The sequence below is a fragment of the Aspergillus uvarum genome, assembly GCF_003184745.1.
Source record: "Aspergillus uvarum CBS 121591 unplaced genomic scaffold BO82scaffold_21, whole genome shotgun sequence".
Classification (NCBI taxonomy): domain Eukaryota; kingdom Fungi; phylum Ascomycota; class Eurotiomycetes; order Eurotiales; family Aspergillaceae; genus Aspergillus; species Aspergillus uvarum.
The window spans coordinates 161,972-178,708 of record NW_020291318.1 but is presented as its reverse complement, the minus strand read 5'-3'; the positions used below and the strand labels follow the sequence as shown (position 1 = coordinate 178,708).

At 53.6% G+C, this 16,737-nt stretch overlaps 6 protein-coding genes across 6 annotated transcripts; 2 read left to right on the top strand and 4 right to left on the bottom strand.

Annotated features, from left to right (window-relative positions):
* Nucleotides 1–813: 813 nt before the first annotated feature.
* BO82DRAFT_281387 (WD40 repeat domain-containing protein) lies at nt 814–3,988 on the top strand (the record flags this gene model as incomplete). Its single annotated transcript, XM_025631340.1, has 5 exons — nt 814–1,052; nt 1,134–1,296; nt 1,366–1,529; nt 1,664–2,213; nt 2,267–3,988. 5 exons carry the CDS (start codon nt 814–816, stop codon nt 3,986–3,988), a joined length of 2,838 nt encoding a protein of 945 aa, XP_025492829.1.
* Nucleotides 3,989–5,492: 1,504 nt separating this feature from the next.
* BO82DRAFT_353594 (ribonucleotide-diphosphate reductase subunit RNR2) lies at nt 5,493–7,243 on the bottom strand. Its single transcript, XM_025634996.1, has 4 exons — nt 7,090–7,243; nt 6,773–7,012; nt 6,323–6,656; nt 5,493–6,268 (listed from the first exon to the last, which is right to left on the bottom strand). Exons 1-4 carry the CDS (start codon nt 7,117–7,119, stop codon nt 5,667–5,669), a joined length of 1,206 nt encoding a protein of 401 aa, XP_025492828.1. The 5' UTR covers nt 7,120–7,243; the 3' UTR covers nt 5,493–5,666.
* A 1,321-nt stretch (nt 7,244–8,564) lies between these two features.
* On the bottom strand, nt 8,565–10,222 carry BO82DRAFT_353593 (putative mitochondrial oxaloacetate transporter (Oac)). Its single transcript, XM_025634995.1, has 6 exons — nt 10,028–10,222; nt 9,886–9,960; nt 9,674–9,803; nt 9,146–9,617; nt 8,943–9,088; nt 8,565–8,884 (listed from the first exon to the last, which is right to left on the bottom strand). The coding sequence occupies exons 1-6, from the start codon at nt 10,042–10,044 to the stop codon at nt 8,792–8,794; spliced, it is 933 nt and encodes a 310-aa protein (XP_025492827.1). The 5' UTR covers nt 10,045–10,222; the 3' UTR covers nt 8,565–8,791.
* A 407-nt stretch (nt 10,223–10,629) lies between these two features.
* Nucleotides 10,630–11,855, top strand: BO82DRAFT_373851 (WD-repeat containing protein SWD2; the record flags this gene model as incomplete). Its single annotated transcript, XM_025637391.1, has 3 exons — nt 10,630–10,734; nt 10,799–11,024; nt 11,077–11,855. The coding sequence occupies 3 exons, from the start codon at nt 10,630–10,632 to the stop codon at nt 11,853–11,855; spliced, it is 1,110 nt and encodes a 369-aa protein (XP_025492826.1).
* Nucleotides 11,856–12,039: 184 nt separating this feature from the next.
* Nucleotides 12,040–13,659, bottom strand: BO82DRAFT_364023 (uncharacterized protein; the record flags this gene model as incomplete). Its single annotated transcript, XM_025636923.1, has 1 exon — nt 12,040–13,659. One exon carries the CDS (start codon nt 13,657–13,659, stop codon nt 12,040–12,042), a length of 1,620 nt encoding a protein of 539 aa, XP_025492825.1.
* A 465-nt stretch (nt 13,660–14,124) lies between these two features.
* BO82DRAFT_353591 (putative integral membrane protein (Ptm1)) lies at nt 14,125–16,582 on the bottom strand. The gene is made up of 7 exons (XM_025634994.1): nt 16,275–16,582; nt 16,015–16,212; nt 15,624–15,949; nt 15,530–15,570; nt 15,406–15,480; nt 14,743–15,353; nt 14,125–14,690 (listed from the first exon to the last, which is right to left on the bottom strand). Exons 1-7 carry the CDS (start codon nt 16,347–16,349, stop codon nt 14,412–14,414), a joined length of 1,605 nt encoding a protein of 534 aa, XP_025492824.1. The 5' UTR covers nt 16,350–16,582; the 3' UTR covers nt 14,125–14,411.
* Between the last annotated feature and the right edge of the window lie 155 nt (nt 16,583–16,737).

The window sequence follows — 16,737 nt, the reverse complement described above, 5'->3', positions numbered from 1 at the left end:
TTTGTGACTCGGCCACGGCAAGCGTCTGTTGTTTGCATCCAGACTTCCAGAAGGCAGGCATCGCCCGGGAACCCCGGGACGGACACGCACTTTGGGAGTTCCACCCCACGCTCCGTGAGCGAAAAGCAGCGTCAGACCAGGCCCAAAGCGGAAAGGTTCGTTGACAACCTCTGATGGGATGGAGTATTGTTGCCGTTGCCAAGGAAGCAAGCATGACTAGGTAGTTATTGTGCCTGATGATAGATGACAAAATGACACTCACCATGATCGCTCTGCCTGACTCCGTTTCTCTCCACACACCTCTTGTGGTGGAGAAGATATCCATGAGGGGTTATAAGTTATAACTCTCTACGAGCAAGAACAGCTTGACAGTGGCAAGACAAGTCGACCTTTTGCAGCGGCTATCCATGGCTCCTGGGGTCTCGACCAAATCAAGCCTTTCCCTAGCGGAAAAGCGTAAGGGCAGAAAAGACCCTGTTTGATGTCATCTACTGGTTTACTGGGCTGGCACCCCCGGCGCAATTCACCCGGACAGGAAACCCTCACTATCAATCCCAAATAGATCGCACTCGTAATTATTCATGGCCATCCCGCGGGTCTCCATTTGAGTCCCCGTCTCCGAACTTCCACTCCATCTTCCTCCCTTCTCCCCCAGTCCTCAGTTTTTCCGACTCGGTTCTCTCTGAGATACTTTTTCCTCCCTGCTAGATAACCTAGACTGCATTCTCCCTTATCTTTCTTCTCATCCCGAAGTCAAATTCCTCCTATTGTTCCTTGGAATTCTCATGCGCCGCTCCCGGCGAGACCCGGATCATGGCGGAGGGAATGCGACCAGACCGAGGAGGGCCTGCGGTTTCGCGGGCCTTGACCGTCCCCGCGATCATCACCAGCACCGCCGCCTCCTCCTCCTCCTCCATTCCAATCCACGAGACCTCCACCACCAGCACAACAAATACGAGCAATAGCCCCACGGTGCTCAATCGCAGCGAGCAGAGTCCCAATGCCTCCAAACCCAGCCTGATCCGCTCTTCGCAAACCTTTCCGATCGGTATGTCCGGCCACTCGGTCACGAGACAAGTGACAGAGAAATCAGCTGCTGACTCGGGCGCTCCCTCCCTACATTTAGCTTCTAGTCCCTCGGACTTTGCTTCGGCCTCGAACGGACCCCAACAAGATGGCAAACGAAACTCCCACACCTTGCAGTACCCAAGCAACGGTTCCGTGAGAAACACCGCCTCGTCCCCATCCGTCTTCCAATCGACTACCGACTCGAGCGCCATCGATCCGTTATCACAAGTAAGGCTGACGCGCTTGTTTTCTTGGTCCAGATGTCCAGGTGGCTGATTCACCGTGCGTTCCCGATAGCATATCATCAAGCGCACCAACACCCACAAGTCTATTCCCTTGAAGCTATTGGGTAGGGCCTCATACGAAGCGGAAGTGGGCGGAGGCGATCATCGTGGCTCCTTAGACCATGGCTCAAATCGAGGAGACGCGAATGTGCACCCGAAGCCGTCCAAGGAGAAGAAGTGAGTGCGAAACCTTTTTCGTTGTCGAAGTCGGACCCTTTACCCCGCAATATCGCCATGCGGCTCACATTGCTTTTCCCCCCTTTGGACCTGACGGAACAAGCTTGCTGATCGCCCGATCCTCCCGTTATTAGGAAGGGCGTCTCGTTTCTGAGTCGTATCATACCCGGAAAAAAGAAGGACCAATTCATAGATAACGAGGACGATGTCTCTGAGCCCGAAACAACTCGCATGGATACCGACACCGCTTCGCAGCCGATCGGATTCTTCCCTCGATTCCCGCCGCCTCCAAAATACATTCGCGTAAGAGCCCACAACAAGAAGGAAAAGATATTCAGTCGAGTCTTCGTGGCGCAAGAGCTCGAGGGCGCAATCAGTGCTGCGGGTGGCTCGGTCAAGGATGACTCCGTGTCATCCACCGGAGTACTAAACGAGGCCAACACGGGCAAGGCGATCTGGGCGCTCGTGTTCTCTAATGATGGCAAATACCTGGCAGCTGCTGGTCAAGACAGGAAAGTGCGTGTCTGGCAAGTTGTTGGATCCCCCGAGGACCGCGACCCGGCCGATCCGGCATCGGATAGCGATGATGGTCCTCCCCAGCTGAACGCGCAAGTGTTTAAGTCTCGTCCAGTCCAAGTTTACGAAGGCCACACGGGAAGCGTACTTGACCTCAGCTGGAGCAAGGTACTCTCCACTGGTTTGTCCAGGTGTGGATCGGTGCTAACCCAGGGCTCTAGAACAACTTCTTGCTCTCTTCGTCGATGGACAAGACGGTCCGACTCTGGCATGTAAGCCGACCCGAGTGTTTATGCTGCTTCAAGCATAGCGACTTTGTTACGTCGATCCAATTTCACCCACGAGATGATCGGTTTTTCCTCGCAGGATCACTAGACACCAAACTGCGGCTATGGAGTATCCCCGATAAGAGTGTGGCGTTTGTAGCGACCGTCCCCGATATGATCACGGCTGTTGCCTTTACACCCGATGGACGGCACTCCATCGCCGGAAGCCTCAACGGGCTGTGTAATATATACGAGACAGATGGATTAAAGGCTGTGGGGCAGATTCATGTTCGCTCCGCACGCGGTCGCAACGCCAAGGGCAGCAAGATCACTGGTATCGATACTATGACCTTGCCATGCAACGACCCCTATGGCGAGGTCAAGCTTTTGATCACCAGCAACGACTCTCGGATACGGCTATACAACTTTCGCGACAGAACGTTAGAGGCCAAGTTCCGCGGTAATGAAAACACTTGCAGTCAGATCCGCGCGTCTTTCAGCAATGATGGGAAACATATCATTTGCGGCAGCGAAGATCGCCGCACGTACCTATGGCCGGTAGATTCGTTCGAGAAGGACTCCGACAAGCGGGCCGTCGAGGTGTTCGATACTCATTCGGCCATGGTCACGGCCGCCATCATGGCCCCCACGAAAACGAAACAGGTACTGGGACTCGCCGAGGATCCGATCTTCGACGTATGTAACCCGCCTCCGGTGACTCTAATCAGCCAGGCAGACCGGGAGAACGGGCGGGCGCATCCTAATTCCGGAGCCAGCAAGTTGGCGCAAGAGTCGCCGGCGTATCTGGCTCGGTCGACGCATCCGGACGGGAACATCATGATCGTGGCCGATTACTCCGGCAAGATCCAGGTTCTGCGCCAGGACTGTGCCTACCAGAAACGGCGGTACGACAACTGGGATGCGCACAGCACGATCTCCCGCAAGATTCTCCGGCGCACCAACTCGGCCCGCCACAGTATCGCATCCTCCACCGGGAAGGATTCCACGCACAAGACGCCATCCGAGCGCATCATCTCCTGGCGCAACTCGGTCATTCGTCACGGTACAAGCAACAGCCGGTCGGGAATGCGGACCCCGCGCACTCGCAGTCCCTCCCCGCACAAGTCGATCCGCGACGGGCCATCGGGGCATGCGAGCCCGGGCCGCGCGTCCTTCAACGCGGCACGATTGGACTCCCGGTCGATGTTCACCACCTCGCCACCCCAATCCGCCTACAAACAGTCCATGGAGAGCGGTCGGTCCAGCGCCGAGACCTCCCGCATTCTCGCCAGGGGCATTGAGGGGCAGCAGACGCCCCCGGCGTCGACGACCACGTTCGTCAAGAGGGAGGACAAAGACAACCCGCTGTGGCTGCAGGGCGAACAAAGCTACGCGTTCTACAACAAGATCGCGCGCGACGCGCTTGCGATGCGGAAGAAGCGCAAGCCCAGCAGCGGCAGCGGGCTACCCAGCCCGAACCACCTGGCGGTTCCTGGAGAGCGCAACATGAGCCTGGGGAGTGCCTTGAGCAGCGACTATGGGTCGTCCAACGGCGATGGCGAGGACGGCGAAGTGCTCCGGTGCGAGAACTGCGCAGGCACCAATTTCCGAGCGACCAAGGGGCGCAATGGGAGACAGCGGCTGGTTTGCGTGCGATGCGCCCAGCCGATCGCATAGGTCCGGTGTGTGTAGATGGATAGATCAGGGCCGGGACATTCTGCATAGGATTCGATGTATTTAGTTCGTGTTTTTTTTTTTTCTTTCTTGTATGTACGATAGATGGATGGCCTATACATAGGTAGCCTACGCTGTACAGTAGGTACGAGGGACGAATGACGAATGATATCAGATGAATTATCCCCGCATTACAACACATCTTCTTACCTATCTATGTAACCAACTACCGCAGCTAACCCGGCAGCCGGCAGATCGGCCCCGACCTCTCACCGCCCGGGCCAACAACAGCACCTGCGGAGTGCCAAATCCACCAAAACCCGTGATTCAGCACGCATCCCAAGCATCCACCACCACAACCAGGTGACACAATCACCTCAGTCCGGCTACACGCTGATCCCCTTATATTCTTGCCGTGACAGACCATTATTCTGATCTGAGAGAAAACTGAATCGCCGACACACCACCACTCCACGAACCAAGATGCCATACCTCCCCACCCCACAAGCCTACCTGGAGCAATCCGCTCTGCTCCTGCAAGCATATTCTGATGCGGTACGATACAGCAAACCAAACCCTTCCACAGCTCACCAAGCTCCGAACCAACCTCCATCCTTCACCTCTCCTCCCATTCCCTCCATTCTCATCCCCAACCCCGTCCCCAACCCACCCCACCCCACCTCATCCACCACTAAACTAACAATCCCCAAACCGACAGAAAATAACAACAAAATACACCTTTGCCCACGCCACCCGCTCTTCTTCCTCCTCCAGATCCCAGACCACACAATCCGACGCCTCGCAACAACCACAGAGTCAACAAGCGCAAGAAAAACCCCGCATAGCCACCCTCACCCTCAAGACCTTCCACCCGGAATCCGGTATCTGCCTGAAGTACCGGACCAACAAGGGCGCCGAGGTGGGCCGGTTGATCTCCTCGTTGGGCAAGTTGGCTGCTGGGGCGGATGTAGAGGGGTTGGGGTTGGGGTTGGGGGGTGGGAATACAGGTTCGGGGATTGGGGCGGAGGCTGGGGCTGGGGCTGGGGCGGCGGATGTGGAGATGGGGGATGCGCCTGCTCCTGCTTCTTCTGGGGTAGCTGGGGCTGTGGAGGGGGGCAATGAGGCTGCTTCTTCTGCTGGGGCTGGGGCTGGGGGTAAAAGTGGGAAGGGGAAGAAGAAGGGTGGGAAGGGGAAGCGGTGAATCTCTGATTGCTCGGGGGTTGGGCGGGGGGCTGAGTAGGAGGATTTTATGTGCATATAAAGGAAGAGTGATTGGTTTTAGCTCGATAGGCCCCAAGGGTTTGCTGTCGCGGTAGCGTGTAAAGGAATCGAGATACCCGCGTTGATGGTCAGGTTCGTCCTTGGACTTACAGTAGGTGAAGGTGAACCGATCGAGATGGGCAGAGGACAAGTGCTAAAGTGTGGTTCTCTTCGAGAATGACCTGGTACACGAGCAAAGTACAATACCTTAACTACCATAGCAATATTCAGACATGCTCAATATTATCCAACAATGTACATTCCTAGCTAGATACATAGGTAAAGGTATAAAAGCAAATCCGCCCATCCAACGCCAATCCCATGCGTGTAAACCTCAAAGCTTCATAACACAAAATCCAAACAAGAATTATTCGTAGCCATGGCTGGTGCCGACAACCGGGTATATCGTGGCATCACTCTTCTAAAAGTCCTCGTCAAAGTTGAGACCGCCGGCCGAGGCGCTGGTCTCCTCCTCCTCCTTCTTCTTCGTGCTGGCCATGACACCGGCCTTCTGGTAGTCACCGACACGCTTCTCGAAGAAGTTGGTCTTGCCGGCCAGGGAGATCGACTCCATGAAGTCGAAGGGGTTGGTGGAGTTGTAGTACTTCTTGTTGCCAAGAGCCACCAATAGGCGATCGGCCACGAACTCGATGTACTGGCACATCAGCTTGGCATTCATGCCGAGCAGGGCAACAGGGAGAGAATCCGACAGGAACTCCTGCTCGATGCCGACGGCCTCGACGATGATGTCCTCAACCATCTGCTTGCTGGGGCGGTTGTTGAGGTGGGAGAAGAGCAAGCAAGCGAAGTCGGTGTGGAGACCCTCGTCACGGGAGATCAACTCGTTGGAGAAGGTAAGACCGGGCATCAGGCCACGCTTCTTGAGCCAGAAGATAGAGGCGAAAGAGCCGGAGAAGAAGATACCCTCAACGGCAGCGAAAGCGACCAGACGCTGGGCGAAAGTGGATTCGCGGTCCTGGATCCACCGGATGGCCCAATCAGCCTTCTTGCGGATGCAAGGAACTGCAGCAGGTTAGCATTCTCGTCCAATCACAACTCCAGCGCAAATGCACATACTGTTATCAATGGCGTCGAAGAGGTAGTTGCGCTGCTTAGGCTCCTTGATGTAGGTATCGATGAGGAGGGAGTAGGTCTCGGAGTGGATGTTCTCCATCATGATCTGGAAACCGTAGAAGCAACGAGCTTCGGGAATCTGAACTTCGCCGCTGAAACGCTCCACCAGGTTCTCGTTGACGATGCCGTCGGAAGCGGCGAAGAAAGCAAGGACGTGGGAAATAAAGTAGCGCTCGTCATCGTTGAGGCGGTTGCTCCAATCGTGGAGATCCTTAGAGAGATCGATTTCCTCGGCGGTCCAGAAAGAGGCCTCGGCCTTCTTGTACATCTGCCAGATCTGTCGGACGCGAAAATACACGTTAGTGCACTAGTCTCGACGCGGGTGGGGCGCCCGAGGGCAGGAGCGGAAAAATTCCACTTTACGCGTGACGCGTAGTGGACGTGTCGACTAACCTCGTGGTACTTGATGGGGAAAAGAACGAAACGGTGAGGGTTCTCTTGGAGAAGAGGCTCGTTGGCCTCGAACTCCTTGATACCAGGAGCAACCTTGGGAGCTTCGGCGGGCTTCTCGGCAAGGGTCTTCTCGGCGACGACGTCGGTGGTGGCGGGAGCGTTCTCCTTGCCAGCGGCGTTGAAGTTGAGCTTCTTGACGGGAGAGTCGCTCATCTTGAGGTTCTCAAGCGAGGACGCAGCCTATTCACCAAGGTACATTAGTTGAGTTCCGCGCGTCGACGCGTTGTCGGTGGGAGGCAAGACGTGACATCACCTACCTGCTTGGAGGGAGTGAGTTGTGCGGACATTGTGAAGCTGTAAGGAGGTAGAAAAGTAATTGAAGACAGTTGTTCACAGCAACACAGCAACACACCAGACAATTGATCGGGATGGACTGGAGAGAAAGAAAATGAGCTGCGAAGAGGAGGGACACGCAGACAGAAATACTTGGATGGGACGAGGAGCGTGATCCTTAGCGCGACGGGCTAAGTCACGTCGCACGTGACTTGGCGCGACTTGGGCCCCGGAGGCTGGCTGGAACATGATTGATCCGGACCCATTTTGTTGATGCCGTCGCGTCTACACGTCTTTCTCCATTTTCGCTCTACGGCTGACGCATTCATGATGATGAGCCATTCGCCTGGCTCCAGTCAGACCACCGGCCAGTCGTCCATCCGATGCTCTAGAACTCCACTATTCCAGCAGCTGTAAGCCTGCAACAAGTCTTACAGCTCTCTCCACATTCCTGGAAAGGTACGAGCTGCGCTGTTCACAACTTGCGGCGTCTCTGCCGCTTGTACTCCGTACCTTAGCGTGTTCGTGTTTCGTCGCACTATTCCATCTCGGGTTCTAATGCTGGTCCCTATCTTATCTGATCAAACTTGCTCCTCTGCGAATTTCCCTCCTGAATGCGTGCTGCCGTAAATTTTGCTGCCTTTATTCCTGTCAATCAGACATTCCATGGTGTTGCAAAATAGTCTCCATGAACACCTCCCATGCCTGGACCCCTCACCGGTGTGCTGTACCTTACAGATAACTGCAGTTGCTTAGGCAGCGTTTACGGCATCCTGAGCAATCAAGCTGAGCTCAGCTTTTGATCCCCACTGGCCTAAATCCGAGGCGAAATTTTCTCGAGTTTCTTGTCCGTGCTCACCGATACAACGCGACGCGCCGGTCCCTTTCACAACTCCTCCTGCTCCACCACGGAATTACGGGATTTCTCTGGGCCCCTTCGGCACCGCTGCCTATCCCAATGTGGTAGCCTGGCTCCAATCTAGCATTTATGGCGACTTTTGGGGCCGCAAATAGTGGGTTTGGGGCAAAGTGCTGTTTCCGTCCGGTCGGTGATGACGTCCTGCATGTTCGCGACGCGTCCGCCGTGTTTTGACTGTTGATGCGTAGGGTCATACCCTCGCCTGCTCAAAGGTGCTGAGTGACCATAGTGCTCTTGATGGGTCAATCAATTGGAGCTGGCTCGGACAAGTTTTGTAATCTACCCAGATCTAGTTGCACAATATGCTGTGTCTGCGCGACGCGTCGCGTTCCGGACTATCGATCCGACAGGAACAACATGCGAACTACGACGATGTCATCTCGGACAATCCTGGTCTATACTGGGGCAAACTAAACATCGGGCTACATAAAGGCCCACTTGGGTCCAACCAAGGGTACAATTCGTCTAGCTTACACCTGGAGCTTGTAGTGGCGTCGCGCCTTTGACCCCTTGACCACACAGAACTATCTCAAATGGTATCGATTGAGTGCCTCTTCTGAACCAACTAAGTTTATCTTGTTTCAAGGTCTATGATATCTAACATCACACGACTAATCAAGGTGAAACGCCTATGTGCACAACAAGCCGAGCAAGCAGATGCCATTACTCAACCATGTAAAACCCGATTGAATATACCGAAATGCCTCTATAAATGTTCTTGCAAGGTAAGAAGGGTAAATTGGAGTCGCTGGACGAAGGTCAATTCATTAGAGTCGAGCCTTGAGTGAGTCGGAGAGGAACCGGTCCTCCAGTCTACGCATGTATTTGTTGGTCTGTTCGGCCAAGCTGAGTGTCAAGATCTAGAAAATCAGTTAGCAATTGGCTGCCGGACTTCGAAGTCCTCTGCTCTGCACTTACGGTGTGTGGCAGGATACGGGCAAGATGGGCGAAATATCCCTTATAGATCGCAAGGATGCCCTCAGTGCGAATGGTCTGGAACAAGCAATCGAATGCGCCCTTGTACAGGTTACCGGTCTGGTTGTACATTCTCGACATGATCGTGTCTGCAAAAAGGGTCAGTTTGATCAGGCTGCTGCGAATACAATATGGCACAAACATACCAGGAGGGTGCATGACACAGCAAACCACAAAACCGGAAGCCGTGCTGCTGGCCAGGTGCAGAGCTGGCCCGTCTTCCATACCAAGGTGCTTTGTCAAGCGACGCTTGGCAAAGAAGTAAGTCGGCAGCTGAACCGAACTACCAAAACCAGTGCGCACCATGGCTGCGCCCACACCACGATACAACCCCTTCACTCCCTCGGTCTTATAGATCTTGCTCAGACCATCGAAAGAGTTGCGATAGTTGTGCTGCGTACCGACAGGAAGGAACGGCGAGAAGGATTGTAGACGGGTCTTGACAAGGAAGAATGGCGAACCAGCTGCGGCGCCGATGATGCCGGACGTGGCACCCGCGAAGACGTTGATTCCCAGGGACTGCACCTGGCTGTCTTTGTAGATCGCATTTGTGATGGCCCCGCGCAGAGGTTCGTAGAATCCGAGACGACACCCGTTCAACAGGACTTGATAGATATACTGAGAAGCGCATTAGTCCGTGCGATATCCTGTTGTTCGTCGTGAGCAATGCTTACGGCAGAGCCAATACCCCGGAAGAGACCGCGAGGCCCCTCATTCTGCAAGATAACCTTGACACCGTGGAAAACACCTCGGTATTTTTTGACCGCATCGGTCTTGGATTGCAACTCGCCTTGCAATTGTAAGCTAGGATACCATCGAATTAGCTCTGTATATCGTGAAGCGCCGGCTAACAAGTGAGGACAGAAGCGCATGGGTGCAAACATACCGAATCTTGACAGTCTCAAAGCTATGAGTTACTGTGACTGCTCCACATGCTGCAACACCTCCGGCAATAAAAGCTCTGTATGGAAAGTCGATCGAGTCAGCGCGATCACGAATATGACATTTTTATTATGAGTGCGACAAACCCCGTTGTCGTCGACATGGCGGCTCAAGGATCGTCTCCGCTAGCGGAGCAGAGTCAATTGGCTTTTGCGCGCAAAATGCTGGGATGTGAACTGTGGTAAGAACGCGGAGTTATCTAGCTATACAACAGGCAAGAAGACCCTGAGAAGGCGGAGGGTGAGCTTTGAAGAATAAGATTGTTAGTTGTCGGTGACACAGTCAGGCCAACGTAAGTGAACAATTCATGCAGGCCAGCTCTCCAGCCGGGGTCTGACTGTCTGACGTTCGGCTCGGATTCCGTGACTCTCAATTGGTCAACATGCTGCATTTTCCGCACGGGGCCTCCGACCATCGGCCGATCTGCTTAGGTCAGCTCTTAAGAGCCCCCGATTATAGCCGGCGGGGCGGAACAATGTTATTTCGGGAGAGCTTCAAACACGAACAAACAGGCTGGGGAAGGCGCGTTTACCACTGGCAATTCCGATAAAGCTCTACTCAGAGCACTTCAGCGTGAGACGATACAAGCCAAGAGGTGCACAGAGTTCTGCCTGTGTCTCATGATCAACATAGGCTTTCTTTCTGGTTTATCGTTAACAACGCGGTCGCTGCTCATCTAATCACAAGCATGGCGGAAGTACAATCCACACCCGCGGCGCAGCAGCAAGCGCAGCAGTCGATGCTCCAGACTCAAAAAGTGTCGGACATCATTCGTAGCTTTCGCCCGACCAAGGTGAGTGTTAAGACCTAGCTAGACCTGTATGCGCTACTTCTCTAATGCATTTTCCTTCTTATAGGCATTCCGGCCCCCCAAGCAAGATACTGCCCACTATGTGACGTCGTTGGATTTCGATGATCAAGGTGACTACTTGGTGGCTTCTGGTGACGATGACACCATTCAAGTCTTCGACATCAAGGAGGGCAAATCTACAAAGTCTGTGCCTAGCAAGAAGTACGGGGCTCATCTGGCGCGCTTCACGCACCATTCTCGTCAAGTTCTGCATGCCAGCACCAAAGTCGATGGTACGTCTCCTACCACAGTGTCTCGTGTTTTGGTCTGTACTTATCCTTCCAGATTCCCTGCGATTGCTTGATCTCCACAACGAAGGCTACATTCGGTACTTCTCCGGTCATACTGATAAGGTGACCTGTTTGGCTCTGTCCCCTGGCGGTGACTCCTTCATATCGTGCTCCAAGGACGACACTATCGCCCTCTGGGATCTCAGCTCCCGAAACGCCCAGGGTAGGCTGAAGCTGGCAACACCTTACCTCGTTGCCTTTGACCCGTCCGCCTCGGTCATCGCGGTTGCTTCGCAGTCTACCTCCTCCATTCTGCTTTACGATTACCGCAATTACGACAAGTCCCCCTTCTCCACCTTCGATCTTGCCCCTCACGAGGAGCGATACACTCCGTCGACGCGCGGAAGGGCCTGGACTCGACTTGAGTTCTCAAATGACGGGAAATACTTGCTTGTGGGTACCGACTATCATGGGCATTTCATTCTTGATGCCTTTGATGGTTCTGTGAAAGCATTCTTGGTTGGTCGGGCTGGATCCCCGGGTCGGGCTGCGCCCGTTTCCACAACCGGAAAGCCTCTCGGGCAGGGCGATGCGTGCTTCTCGCCAGATGGGCGATATGTGATCGGAGGATCTGGAGATCAACCGGACGTCCTGGTGTGGGACTTGCAGCAGACCCCTGATGCCAACGGTTTACTACAGCCAATGACGAAGCTTCCTCACCGTGGTCGAGCTGCACTGGTGGAATACAACCCTCGCTATAACATGCTGGCTTCCGCCGACAAGGAAATTGTATTCTGGCTCCCAGAAGACAGCTCCAGACCATCAGAAAAGTAAACGTCTCTGATGACTGACAACGGCCAGCCGGTGTCACCTTTGCGATGCATCATTATGACAAGCCATTCTCACTACCAATCCTCGCAAACCAATCAAAGCGAAGGACAATTCAGAAGACCGGTATGATTCCCTCTTTTCTTTCTGCGGTGCGATCTATTGTCTAAAGCAATTCAGTATAAATCATCTAGTCTTTGCGGCCCTTCTCTTTCCCTATCAAACTCCTCGCTGTATCGCATACCCAGATCGAAGGCCCCTCCAGACTATCGTCTGCCCCTCTATTCTTCTCGACAATGGACTCGATTTGTTTAACCACCGTGCGATTGCTTGATATCGTCATCACGCCGGCAGCCCACCCGTACAAGAACACGCTGTGGTTGATGTCAGATAGTACCGGCTCTATCTTTTCATAGATAGACGGAAGTCTAGCGAGATCCTTTGCAGAAGCTATTGTCGGTTTCGCATTGACTGTCATGACAGGAAGTCTCCAGTCTTCAGGGATCTCATAGTCGGACAGCTTCTGAAAGGCCTCGATGAGACCCTCCCGAGTGCATTCAGCAAACGACTCATGACCCATTAATATTCTCATCCGCTGCTTCTCAGTTTCGGTGCCGATGATGTTGACGATTTCCTGCATTCTCTGGGCGGCCTCTTCGGTGCAGACCAGATCACGGCCTACCATTGCCGGCCACAACTCCGTGGGGAGCAGTGGGCGGCTGTGCTCAACCTCAATCTGACGGTTGATGGCCTTGTGATGCGTGGGGGAGGTGGAAATATCTTTGTAATGCGACAAGTCCGAGACTGCCGCCAGCAGCAATGTACAGTCCATATTTAGGGTAGACGTGAAATGCTTGAAGGGCTTAGGAAGCAGCCTCTCCAGCGCTTCAGCTTGCGTGGTCTCGCTTTGCGAAGAATATACATTCTCCCCACTAGTCACATCGATCCCATACCCACGTATGACTTTCAGAAGACCATCGATCTCGGGACTCGAGCCTTCCTCTACCTTAGGAATGACGAGCCGCAGACGCGGCGTTCTGTACCGCACCCTCGTAACATTAGCCGCTTTCCTCATATCACTAGCCAGCTTGACCAGCTCGATCTCATCATCATCGTCCTCATCATCTGTCCCCATCTCATCCTCATAATTCCGCAGCACCGTTCTAGGAGCCCCCTCCCCATCCTCCTCCGACTCATCCGCCTCCCACCCTTTCTTCGCCATCTCAAACAACAGCCTCGTCTCCGAAATAGTCGACACCTTCACCCACTCCTCCCCATCATCCGCCACAATATCCACAAACACACTCTTCCTCTTATCCTTGCTGCTCCTCTTCTCCCCCGCCCCATCTTTACCGTTCTCGTTGCCCTGGCCCTGGCCCTTGCCAGCATCATCCCCCCAATAAAACCGCTTCCCAAACGCCACCAACCCCGAACACGACCCCTTCGCAATCGCCCACACCGCCTCGTAGAACGGAAGATTCGACGACCTCAACGCATGCGCCAACCGCGCCCTGACCTCATCGTCGTCACCGTCACTGCTCCCATCTTGTTGAGGTGCAGCAGCAGCAGCAGCAGCAGCAGCAGTAGCTTCCTGCACCTGCGCGTCAAGCTTCTCCAGCATGCGCAGCTCGGAGAGCACGCTCGAGCGCAGCGAGCGCACCTCCACGATCTGCGGGTTGCGTTGCGTCTGCGCGAGGAGGGTTTGCAGGGCGGTGATTTCGGCGAGGAGGGCGCGGCAGCGCGTGACGAGGGTGGTGGAGAAGGTGCTGCTGCTTTGGTCGGAGGGTTCGGAGGGGGTGGTTTTTGTCATTGTTGAGCGGGGGTTCTCTGGCGCGTCTGGGGGTTTGGCGTGGTGGATGGTGTTTCGTGGTTTTGGGGTGAGGATGGGTTGGTTTGGGTTTGGCGGCGGCGGTGGGGTGGAGGGGCGAGGTACAATGTACATACACGGGCATTTATCGGCGGTAGGGAATGGAGCGAAGAAGATAGAAGGTTAGGCAAATTTACACCTGAGTCATGACTGGATCTGTGAGGCTGTGGGCAGAAGTGAGACACGGCTAGCAGGCTGCTCACGGCCATTGCAGCTGACGGCTGCTGTGCTCTTTTAAGCTGAAAACTAACATAACGCAAGCCGCGGCGCGTGCCGATGGAATGCCTAGTAGTTCAACCATATTGCTCAATTCAAGCTATTTGAACAGTCGCTGGAGATGCAATTTACTACTACTGAGTAGAGCTTGCATATTCAAGCTTCTTCTCCAGAGTGGACCATATCCTAAAGCACAAGTCTTCATTTTGAACTAGAATCAAACACACTTTATACACTATGTAACAACAAATACTTCATCCCTCATCAATGAAAAAGATATTAAAAAGGCTAATAACGAAACTCACTGGGAATTCACCTTAGCCAAACGCCATCTTATGCCTTCAAGCAAATTAAAGCGAAACTGAGCCTCCAATCCTACACGGCAACTGTTCTCGGGACGCAGGGAACTCTCCTCCAGCCACAGACATAACGCCGTCCTACTGCAGCCACGAGCCACCCTGCAACCCCGATATGACGATTCAGTGCTTACCGGTAAGACGCTGTCTTTCACTGGAGTTGCGCGGTGATTCATCCTCATCATCCGACCATCTGTCGCCGTCTTCGCCAACTGCGAAGATAGTCTCTCCATCCAGGGATTCCCGGGGGCGTGATGCCGAGGGAACAGGCTTTGGCGGGATAGGCGACAGGTTACCACGCTGTTCATGGCCGACGTGTTCTTCAAGGCCACCAAGGGCGTCTTCCTCATCCAATGCACTGCCAAACGACCGGATCTCGAAACCATCATCATCTTGGGCAATCTGCAAGTTTGGTCAGCGACAATCCTTGACATTCCGCACGAAGGATATTTACCTCATCACTCATCGCAAATCGGCGGTTGTTCGCAGTGGGTCGCCACAAATAGGCGACGAACGCAATGTCAAAGAGATAGACAATGTTGAGCCAGCCATCCAAGACGAACCATCTGGTCTTCCAGTGCTCAGGAACAAAGCTGGCTTCACTGTGGCCAGCAAAGTTGATCGAGTTGAGGAAGAAGAAGCCGAAAATCACGATGATGCTGCCAAGGATGCACCACCACAGTTTCTTGTACATCATCGCCTTCACTTTCTGCTTGCGGTCAATCAAGTCCTTCATGGTGGCGTTCAGTGAGTTCAATGTCCAGACGTAGAAAGCAGTCAATGTTCCCGCGAGTGGCAGAACAATGAGCAAGACCAGTGGACCGGCGCTGTCAGGAGTGATAGATAGACTTGCAACAGCATAGATCACAGCGAAGACGAAATGGGTGATGGCGAGAACGCGGACATAGATCATAGTCCGTCCGAGCGAAGGTTTGACAACGCCGTATCCCATGCACACGATAAGAAGGAGGAAGAACGAAAAGGAGTTGCGGCCTGCATTCAGGACGGCTACTATAACCATCAGCGCTTTCGCGCCGCCATTCAAGCCGTGCACATTTTGATATTCTAAAACAAGGTTAGCGAAGCATCGGAATCTATAAGATTGGGTCCGGCATACCATAAAATCCCCAGGTCATCGCCTGCTCAACGATCAAGAAGACCAAAATCGCAGTAATGTAATTTTGCACGGGCACTGTCCAATGTCAGTCAAAGTTTGACATCCTGGCAGGTTGTTGACTTACGGATATCGTGACGATTCTGCACATAGAGAAAAGCCCAGAACCTATTACCATCAGCTGATTGCCTCAAAGAACGATATGATCTCGAGAAACATACGCTCCAACCACAGCATAGACAATGGTCAAGCCACCATAGAATGGCAGCTTTGCAATTTGTGCCGCTGGGAGCTCTCCGTACGAATTCCTAAATTCCACAACGGCCTTGTAGTCGGTTCCAGAGTATCCGTATGTGCTCACACAGTAGAAGCCGGTCTTCTTGATCGGATAATTGATGGCGGTCGGATTGTTGAGATGCACGGCTTGGGTGATGATGGGAAACTTGGCGGCTTCGGTAGCGTTCGCAGCGAGGATAAACGAGCCAATTTGATCTTCCTTGCACAGATCTGCCTGAACACTGGCTTCATCGCAGATAGTTTCGATCACCTAGAAAGCATTGGTTGATCAGAGGATATTCACTCAAAAGCCACTCTCCGGCGGGGCAGACATACATCGGAGTCGCCGGGTACAGGCCGCCCGATGAGGTTCTCATCAGTCCATTCGAAAATCACCAGGCTGACAATGGGATCACTGTCGCCAGCGCTCGAGTCTTGAACAAACTTCGTCAGGATAAAGGGGTCTACGCTTCCACCCCATGCTTTGCGGTTGTACATTCCCGAGCATCGCTGCCGACTGGCTTCATCTTGCGTCTGTGAAGCACCCAATGTTAAAGGTGAGCGATGGAGAATATGTAGGATGAGGGCAAACGCACCAATGCAACTTCATTTGCGAGGACATGTCCAGCAAATAAGGCAGTTAAGCCCAGAGTCTGAAGCCACCCTCTCATTCTGACCATAAATAGGAGCTAACCGGTGGGTTACTGCCAATACAGAGCTCCGGATTCGCCGAGCGCAGAAGATGGGGTACGGTTTTAAAGCATATGAAGGTACAACAGTGTGAAAAAGTCGAACTGTCAAAGATCAAGAGAGGAGAAAGAAGACAACTCCCAAGGACAACCGACAGTTGGTTGCGTATAGTTTTCGGAGAGAATGTGAATTGTACAGCGATCGCACGAATTCGTGGCTACAACCTGAAACCGGGGAAGCCGCGCGTGTTGACGGTCCCGCCGATTGAGGATTATCTAAGCCCGTGCTGCCACTAGAAGAATTTCTGCCTGGGTTCCAGTTCCAGTTTTCCTAATCGGCTTCCCGCTGCGCTGCTCTGCTTGTCTGCTT